This window comes from Diceros bicornis, chromosome 5, assembly GCF_020826845.1.
Source record: "Diceros bicornis minor isolate mBicDic1 chromosome 5, mDicBic1.mat.cur, whole genome shotgun sequence".
Lineage (NCBI taxonomy): Eukaryota > Metazoa > Chordata > Mammalia > Perissodactyla > Rhinocerotidae > Diceros > Diceros bicornis.
In genome coordinates, this window is record NC_080744.1 from 53,385,112 (window position 1) to 53,395,265 (window position 10,154).

Here is a 10,154-nt window from a genome sequence, read left to right on the forward strand (position 1 = left end):
TTGGCCAAAAATGTTAAGAGTGCACGGTTGGGGAGCTCTGTTCCAGAATGATCACCACTAGAACATGAAAAGATTGAACAAAATGTCACCAACTACGAAGGATTCTTTGTAGTCTTCCAATGGAGAATCAAAAACATATGTCCGAAAGATCTCATTCTTCCCAGAGGCTAGAATTAGCCCATGAGTTTCCTTTAATCCCATCTTCCTGAGCTTCACTCTAGGAGACCACTGCCTCCGCCACCAGGTCACCTCTGTTAGCTTCACACAGACCCCTAGAACAAAGATGCCTCAAGGTGATCTGGTCTGCCTTTGAGCCCATCTTGGTGGTTCACCCAAAGCTCTAAGAGTCATGGTGGTTCTAAAACAGGTAGAGTTCTTGCTTATTCTCTCTTTGCTTTGTTAAGTATATGGTGGGAGACCATGTCTGTGGGAGAATGCTGGGGTAACCTAATGCCAAACTCTGAGCTCCATGTCCCTTGTTTAGCATCAAGAGTCTTTTCCCTTCATGCATTCATTTATTCATCCACACAGCTACCTGATCTCTCATTCAAGGCCCTGTGCTAAAGATGATAAGACCCAGTTGCTGCCCTTCACTCTTTTATTTAAGTTCTATTTCAGAGGGGTTAACACAGGCTTCTACACAAGGTTGAAGCTGTCAAGTGCCATTAAAGAAATTTGACTGATTAACTCCAGAAATTGAGAGAAGGTTTCCAAATTTAGGAATGATGGGGGTGGAAGTAGGGCCATTTTATAGCATTTTGACATACTTAAACAGGGAACAAAGAGGTTATTTCAAGCAGAGAGGATCTTGTATATGAAGACCGATTGTTAAAATAACAAGTGGTCTAGTCCAGCTGGAAGGGCGCATGAAGAAGTTTGGAAAGGGCAACTGTTGTCAGATCATAGAGGACCTAGACTCCCAGAACGAAAATTTTGGGTTTTTGATGCTCCCTGTTCTAGAAGTGATGGGGAACAGCAAAGGATTTAGGGCAGAAATTTGACATGTTTACAACCTCAATTTAGGAAAATTAACCTGACATCATTGCATAAAATGGATTAAAAGGGAGAGAGTAGAAGGGGCAGAAACCAGTTAGGTAAGAGATAGGCTGGCTGGTAATCTTCACACAGAAAGTTCCCAAGAAAACCTTTGAGGGGTGATAGGTCTCCAAAGTGTCCCTAGAGTGTCCCATCCTATCAGTGTTTGCTGTCCAAGGTAAGCATCTCAGTAGTTACCCTAGCTTGGATCCACAGCCAAGATCTCTGATAAAACCAAGACTACCTTATTCTTGGATCCTCACTTGCCCCTGTATGGCAGGCATTGAGGATGACTGGGGGAGTGGGTACCAGAGGGTCTGACAAGGGCAAGAGTCAATGGCCCCTGCCTGACTCTTGCTTTTCCCTTCAATATAGAATGTTTCCTATGCAAGTTCTCTCCACTAATTCACATTAAGGTGTTAATGACTGAATGGATGAAAGATCTCAGAGATGTTGTTAATTTTTTAAATAGTTTATCCAAAGGAATGAATCTCTGATGATGGTACCTTAAGCAATGGACACAGACATTTTCTTGGCAACCTCAAAATTATAGCGTGCAAATGACCCTGTGCACACGTGAGACTGAGCCAGGCAGGGAACCATATCTGAGCTCCTCCATTTATGACACATCTCTGGCACAAGGCATTCAGCTCTGATAAAAGGAAGAAAGTCCAGCCAGGAAAGGAGGACGTGTGCTGGAGGACATATCTTGGATCCTAATCTGTTAAATGACAGTGAGAGATTCGCCATAACACAGAGACGGAGGAAAGGAAGTTATGGACCAAATAACGCGGCTTATACTTGCTTCATGTATTTACCTGAAGAGAAGGCTCCTAGTTCTTTAAAGCCCATGTACCTCTCATCGAAAAGTCCATCTGGATTTGGGGGCGTGGGAAAGGGCGCTGTGAGAACAGCAGTGTGCAGCGACCTCTCTCCCATGCAGTAAGAGTGACATCTGGTGGCTGCTGTGCTCAATCTCAGCGCTCTTCCCCGGAGCCTACATTTACGATCTAAGATTTCTGATCTAAGGCAGTGCTTGGATGACCCAGGTGGAAGGCACCACCGCGCAGATGGAAGCACGAAGCTCAGGGATGGGCACACTTGCCCAAAGACCTTCTAGACAGTGCTGAGATAAGAACTAGGTCTCACGAATTCTAGGACAGGCATCTTGTTTTGTGCTTATTTCCTTTATTATCCTTTCTAATCAAAATTTGATACAAACAAAAGGACCCATGGAACATATGTGTAGTTATTAAGCATAACGATAAAAAGAACAGCCAGGCATCCTTCCCCGATACAACACTGTGAAATCCTCGCGTATCTGTGCGCTCCTTCGGATTCCTCTGCCTCCTCCGCGTTATCCTAAATTTTTTTGTTCATCATTCTCCTGCTTTTAAAATTTTATCTCAAATTTATATATCCTTAAACAGTATACTGTATAGTTTTTCTTGCTTCTGAGCATTCATGGTCCTTTCTATAGAGTTATTTAAATGGATTTCCCGTCTCCAGAAAAAGATTGGTGACAATTCACAAGGGCACCTGCTTTCTCCAGGAATTATGCCTTTAATATAATGTATTGATACTGAAGATTTCTGGAGAGAGAAAGAATCATGGCACAAAAGCCTTATCATAGAGTAACTTTAATCTGTAACCTCAAAAAATAAGCACTGAATTAAATTATATTTAGTAATTCATAAAACCACCTTTGAGTTTTTTTAATTCGTTCATTCATTGACAAACATTTCCTCATTGTTTATTTTATGATTGCCCTTATAGAATAATGATGTCCAGGAGTCTCTCCACATCTCCTCTCCATTCATAATGCCCAGGACTCATTATTTCAGGATGAGGGAAAGGCAATTCCTGAATATTTGACCTGAACTTTCCCTAGATGCCCTCAATTTTGACCAGGGGTTCAGGGACTATATTGGCTGAAAGGAAAATAAATGGGACATATTCTCTCACAAGTACTAATAAGACAATGGAATAGATCAGCTGAAATCAGGTATACTGGAAAATCTAGGATGACGGTTGCCAAGCTACAGTGAGTGCCCTTATATTTAGTTCTTGCTGAGTTAAAAGGGAGCCAGGAGCATGAGAAAGACAAGCTGGTTAGTGAATAATTAGCAGTAATACCAGAAGGAAAGCCAAGCGGTATATCACTAATTTCTTGTTTGATTTCAGGGCTGGAAATAACTTCTGGTGGATTCCTGTGGTGGGCCCTCTGGTTGGTGCTGCCATTGGAGGCCTCATCTATATTCTTGTCATTGAAATCCACCACCCGGACCCTGACACAGACTTCGAGGCAGAACAATCTGAGGCCAAACCAGAGAAATACGAGCTTAACGTGATAATGTAGTGCATGCTCAGTTCTGGGTTTACAACGGGCTGAGCTGGTGTTCTCTTCAGGAAGGTGGCATCCAGGTGTCTGTGTTTTCACAAGACTGGGGAGGATCTATCCAATTTTCTCTGCCAGCCAAGTGGGACACCTATTTGGAAAAGCATCTGAGTGAAGATCTGAAAACACTGACCTCTTCTCTACCAGCTTCCCCCTAGAACAGCACTGACTGCCTGTCCCCTGAAACAACCTTCTCTCCTGCCCTGTTTATTTCATCTTTTGGTGGGAATCCTTATCACCAGGCAAGCACTAATAACTCGGAACCTTGACCAAGGACTTATTTGGATGGTCTCAGCTGCATCACCTGTATGAAATAGTATCACCAAAAGCCTTTTTTTTTTTTCAATACTCACAAAGATTACATTCTGAGTATCAACCAAAACTAAACTGGAAGACAAAACAGTGGTTTCAGTTACATATCCATGAATTAGGGAGACAATGGGTTAACTCTCTAGTTATATTATGCCTCTGTTTTTGTATAAATTTGATGTTCTACAAACCTAAGGATATAGAGAGCAGTAGAATGCAGCTCAGGAGAAGGACATTGTGGCACTCAGAAACCTCAGGAGACAAGATAAATTTGGGAAACCAAATGGAATTTTTTTAATGGAAACCATTTATCAGACTAATCTCCTGCTCTTTGCATTTTAGAGAGCATCAATTAATTTCCTGGTCTTTAGTATATAATAACCTAATATACAATCATAACCTCAGTCATGAAATATACATCACTCTGTATTTTTAGCTCAAATGTATTTTCCTAATTGCCCACTTGAGGACAGACATTTGACAAGTTAAGTCCATGGCTACACTCATCCATTATTCTATACACGCCTTAGATGCCAGAACTAAAAGCCATTGGCTCCTGGTGTAGTATAATCTTCAGGATGGAAAGTCCCTGGAAAGATAATATACCTATTGGGCTTTATAATTCACAAAGCACTTTCACACATATTATCTAATTTAATCCTCATAGTGACTGTCTGAAGTAAATACCATGCTGCCCATTTCTCAAATAAGGAAACAAAATCTCAGGGAAGTTAACTGAGTTGCCTAAGGTCACATGGAAAGTTGAACATCGTCTAATGCATTCTACAACTTCCAGAAGATCAATAACTGGCTGAGAATCTTGGCCAGCCCTTCCTGGCTGGCCAGAAGAAGTGGGATTGGCAGCTGCCAGAACATGTACACCTTCTGGACATAATTCTCCTGGATCCTAAGATATAAAGACCTTCATTGTCTGGTTTTACTCCCGCTGTTACTGAAGCATTAACAAAGAAAAGAGGTAGTGATTTGATCATATTCTTCAACTGCTGAAAATATTATCAATGGCCTCCCTTCCTAACCCACGTTTGGTCTTGCTAAGTCTTGATCTTCCTCCCCTGCCAATCCCAAACATTCCATTTGAGGACTTTCCGCTTGGTCAGGCTCTTGCCTGTGAAGTTCTCTAATGGATAACACTTTGGTCAAAAGCATCTCTGTGAGTTACAAACACCAGAAAAATTGCTCTACATGGAGTGATGCACCTCCAGCCAAACTGTGAAAAAGCGCAGCATCCCCGAGGCGTTCCATTTCCCAACTGCTTTGTGACGATAACAGAACAACAAAAAGCAAATATGAACTGTTTCCAGTGGCCTATGTTCTATTTTCTACCAACATATGGAATTGTTTTCTTGCTCTGAAACTACCTGGATATTTCCTGTTTGAAATAAAATTGGGTGGGTTTTGCTTTAGTTTTTATGAATACTAAGACTGCTGAGTACACTTAGTTCAGAGGTTGTCTAGCCTGTCTACAAACCGAGATCTCCTGGGGAGCTTTTATAAAACACTTATGCCCAGTTAGTGATTTGTAAATATCTGGATGATTCTAATGTGAAGCCAGGGTTGAGAACACTGACTTGGTTAAATCACTTGGGTCTAAGGTTTCTTTGAGAACCATGTCTTCTGGTGGCCAGATAATTCCTGATAGGATTCTCAGTTTGGGGATCTTCATGGGTTAGAGAGCAGTGGTTCTCAACAGGAGGCAAGTTTGCTCCCTTCCTTCTCCCATGCACCACCCTTGCAAGGGGACATTTGACAACGTCTGGAGACATTTTTGGTTGTCACAACTGGGGAAGGAGTGTTACTGGCATCTAGTGGATAGAAGTCAGGGATGCCGCTAAACATCCTACCACTCACAAGACAGGTTCCCCGCAATACAAAATTATTCAGCACAAAGTGTCAATAGTGCAGAGGTTGAGAGACCCTAGGTTCGAGAAAAGGTGAGGAGAGGAGTAACAGAAGACATTGAAATCCACTGCCCTGATTCAAGTTCTGCCAGCAACAGAGATCCCAAACAAGTCAGGAGCAGACCCTGGGGGGGTGACTCATAATTATTAGAGGCAGAGGCAACCCCAAATTTGAGTTTTCAGGTTGAATTGTGGAATCTATGATCCATGCAGGTGCTCATTAAACATTACTTGGTGATTAACAACTAGGATTAGGAAGAGGAAATGTACACTTATGGAAATCAACCCCAGGAAGGTTTTTTAAAATGGAAAAAATTCCTCTTGTTCCAGGTGCTCACGCTCAAGTCCTCCCCACCCCCAGTTTATAAGTGGGTTTGCCTCTGTCCTGTTCTTATCCAAGAGAAGGTCTGTGAGGTTGAATGATCTGTGTTAGAGGTCAATGAAACAGAGCCAAGTCATCTATTTGTTAAATAGATCCTTTAGAAGCTAGAATTGCAACACCCCTCCTCTCTCCTCTTCTTTGTCAATCCCAAAACTTAATAGAAGCATTTATTTTAATGCCAAAACTAGAATTTCTCTGATTCTCCAACCAGTTGAGATCTCGGAGCATGTCAAAGGTTGTAGGACTCTTCTAACCAGTAACAGCCAGAGTTACTATTCAGCTGTTGAACAAGATAAATGGAGTAAAAATGTCACCTTTAAAAATCTGATCCTTGGGGCCAGCCCCGTGGCGCAAGTGGTTAAGTGCGCGCACTCCACTGCGGCGGCCTGGGGTTCGCCAGCTCGGATCCTGGACACCTGCAAGTGGTTAAGTGCACACGCTCCACTGCGGCGGCCTGGGGTTCGCCGGTTTGGATCCTGGACACCTACCGACGCACCGCTTGGCAAGCCATGCTGTGGCGGTGTCCCATATAAAGTGGAGGAAGATGGGCACGGATGTTAGCCCAGGGCCAGTCTTCCTTGGCAAAAAAGAGGAGGATTGGCAGATGTTAGCATAGGGCTGATCTCCTCACAAAAAAAAATAAATAAAAATTTGATCCTGAAGATAAGAATTATTACTTTCTTTAAATTGCTTACATATACGTCTTATTTAAAGGTACGTCAGCGCTTGAAAATATCATCATGGAAAAAGACTTACAACTTCCAGTTGTAGAGAATGGTTTACAAGTTTTATTTAGCCACAGAACCTATTGTTCAAATAAAACCTTACGTGGCACCCACAAGTAAACTAGGGCTGCTACAAATAGAGGAAGGATGGGGAAGGAAGGCAGCTTCATCCTGCCTGTGATATCATCCTATACCGCCCCCCGTGCAGCTGCTGAGGGGTCTCTGAAGAGAAACTCGTATGTGCGTGTGTGTGTGTGTGTGTGTGTGTGTGTGTGTGTTGGAAGGACCTTCAGAACACAATTTGAAGACCACTGATAAAGGATTTGGGACAAGTTGTTGATGAACATTTTTATAAAAGTTTCGAGCATAGAAACTTCCAAAGGCCATGTTAGTTCAATCTCAGGTAATTTTCCAGAGACTTCTTAATAAATGAATTAGACAGGTTAAACAGGATTACCCAAGCCACCAAACAGATGTTGTATATCAATTCTCAAGCTGGGAATTTAAGTTCTCTGAGATAACATGTTTACTAACCACAGCGTGTGGAGAGAAGCAATGGTAGTCCTGGTCAGGCTTCCTGTGTTGACTCTCTAAGTCTCTGTAAAAAGAAACAGGTAGATAGCTGACACATGATAGGTAGGTAGATGTGTAGAGAGGTAGATAGATAAGGTGGGTAGATAGATGGACTGATCCACCACCCTCAACCTTTTTCTTGTGGCTGGAAAGGGAGTAGCTCTTATTCAAAAGGCGCTGTCTCTAGACCAAGGAAAAGGAGGTCTCCATATAAATGGAACATAAATAAATGAACTAATTGGCTGAGAGAAGCCATGGAACTGTGTGTGGATGGAGATGCTGCCCCAGCATGCTTTGACTCTCTCTCTCTCTCCAGGGCTACATTAAGTCTTCCGTGGACTTGAAGCACTTTTACCTTTGTGGGCCGCTTCCTTCACAGAAATGTATAAATTATGTTTCATGACTGCACCAGTGGCAAGCTAGAGTATATGTTTTTTATACGGTGTTAGAAGACATTAAAACATTTTCGTGGGCTACTAAAAACACCGTGGGCTCTGTGCTAAATGACTAAGGGGGTGCTGCCTTCCGCTTCCGTGCTCTGGCGCGCCCGCTGGTGCCCCAGAGCCGGGTCACGCTGCAGCCTCTTCCCCCGCGGGGCCCTCAACTCCCGGCCTGCGGGGCCTCAGCAAGTGAGGCCAAAGGCAGGCTGAGCCCCGCAGTAGGGGTAGAGACAGAGGAGAGCGTGGGAGTCCTGGAGGTGGTGAGGGATACTCCAGAGGCCAGGCCTGGGGCCATGGGGATCGTCCACGTCTTGGCCCTTCTCCCTCCTTCTCAAGCGCCCAGCAGGAAAGGGGCTTCCTGACCTCCTGAGAAGGAAGCGGGGAGGTCCTGGGGCCTGGGCATCACACGCTCCAGAGGCCCTGTAGTATATATATTATTAACACATAATTTTTGCTCATAGTTTACAAAGCACGTTCACACCCACTATCTCGTAAGACTCTCAGACTAGCTGAGCAAGTAGATTATCGTCCCCCTTTAGAGGTGAGGAAACTGAGGCTCAGAGGCCTAAATGATTTGCACCAAGTTCCAGGGCGAAGATGGCAGAGGTGGAATGCAAATCACGTGTCTGAGTAGGGTGACCAACCATCCCAGTTCGCTCGGGACTCAGGGGTTTTCTGGGATGCAGGGAGCCCGTGTAAACGTGGGGAAAAATTGGTCACCCACGCGCTTCCCACCGCGGAGCCTCCTCCCAGACTGACGCCCTCCCTCAGGCTCACGGTCTCCTGCACGTAAAATGTTCTTTGTTTTATTTGACAGAAAGTCTTCATTTTTAAATGAAGCAATTATAAATGTGAATAAATGTTTTGAGAGTGGCACCACGGTTAAGAGCAAGGCTATTCATTAAAATTCTGTCAGCTCCATCTTCAAAATATATTCCAGATCTGCCCTCTTCCCACCCACAGCCCTGAGCTAAGCCACTAGGATCTCTCCTGGGTCTTAGAAGAGCCTCCTAACTGGGCTCCTTACTTTTCTGCTGAACCTCTTGCAGCCTGTTATCAACACAGTAGCCTGAGTGACCTTAGGAAAGGTCCCTCTTCTGCTCAACCCCCCAGTGCAGTGGCTCCCATCCCAGTCAGACTAAAAGTGCAAATGGCCATCAAAGCATCACATACTCTGTGCTCTCTGGCCACGCCTCTACTGTTCTCCCTGTCTGTCCTCAGCTCCAGGCACAGGGGCCTCTGTCCTGATCCTTGAACCCACCAAGCAAGCTCCTGCCACAGGGCCTTTGCATATGATGCTTCTCTTGCCTGAAATTCCCTACCCCACGTCCTTCAGGTCTCTGCTCAAATGTCACCATATTAGTCAAGTCTTTCTGACAATCCTGTCACTCCCTCTCCTCTTCCCTGCTTTATTTTTTCTACAGTACTTCCACTGTCTCTAAAATACACATATTACTTACTAAGCACGTTGGGTTTTGTCTGTCTCCTCACACTGGAATAGAAGCCCCACGCTGGCAGGACTTTTCATTCTTTTATTCACCACTGCTACTCCAGTGCCTGGAACATGGTAGTCGCTCAATAAATATTTGCTGAACGAATGAAAGAATGGATTGTAGAGTCAGACTCTCTGGGTTCAAATCCTGGCTCCTCAAGACTTCACTTACTAGCCTCAGTTTCCTCATCTATCAAGTGGGGGTAATAACAGTGAGACAAACAATGTAAAGCTCTTAAACAGTTGCAGGCTTATAGTTTGTGTTCAATAAGTATGAACTGTTGCTGCTGCAGCAGCTGCTGTTGTTATTATTATTAATGTCATTATAATACGCTGTCGTTTGAAAATGTGGAGTAAGGACATCAGAATTTGCTTACAAGCTCTTCTCTCACTCTCCATAATTTAATAATTCTTGGTTACATGTATCTTCTAGAAACCATCCTTCAAGTACCTAAGGATTCAGTTTTATTTTTCAATGTTTAACAGAGGTCAGTAGGATTGCCTTTGTTTTTTTTGTTTTTTTTTTTATTGTGGAAGATTTGTAAAATATACAGTAGTAGCGAAAATAGTATAATGTGAGTACAATAGTACAATGTACTCTCCACCTGCCTTCAGCAGTTGTCAACACATGGCCAATACTATTTCATCTGTACCCCCTCTTTGCTTCTCTTTACTCCCTCAGAGATTTTTTTTTTTTCTGCTGAGGAAGATTCTCCCTGAGCTGATATCTGTTGCCAATCTTCCTCTTTTTTTTTTTTTTTTTTGCTTGAGGAAGATTAGCCCTGAGCTAACATCTGTGCCAGTCTTCCTCGATTTTGTATGTGGGTCACCACCACAGCATGGCTGACGAGTGGTGTAGGTCTGTGCCTGGGGTCTGAACC

At 43.6% G+C, this 10,154-nt stretch overlaps 1 protein-coding gene across 1 annotated transcript in view; it reads left to right on the plus strand.

The window, feature by feature from the left end:
- Positions 1-5,166, plus strand: part of AQP9 (aquaporin 9) — a 44,266-nt gene extending 39,100 nt beyond the window's left edge. The window contains exon 6 of the mRNA XM_058541687.1: positions 3,220-5,166. Within this exon, the coding sequence (XP_058397670.1) occupies positions 3,220-3,394 (175 nt within the window). The 3' untranslated portion in view covers positions 3,395-5,166. The remainder of the gene's footprint in view (positions 1-3,219) is intronic.
- Positions 5,167-10,154: the final 4,988 nt, after the last annotated feature.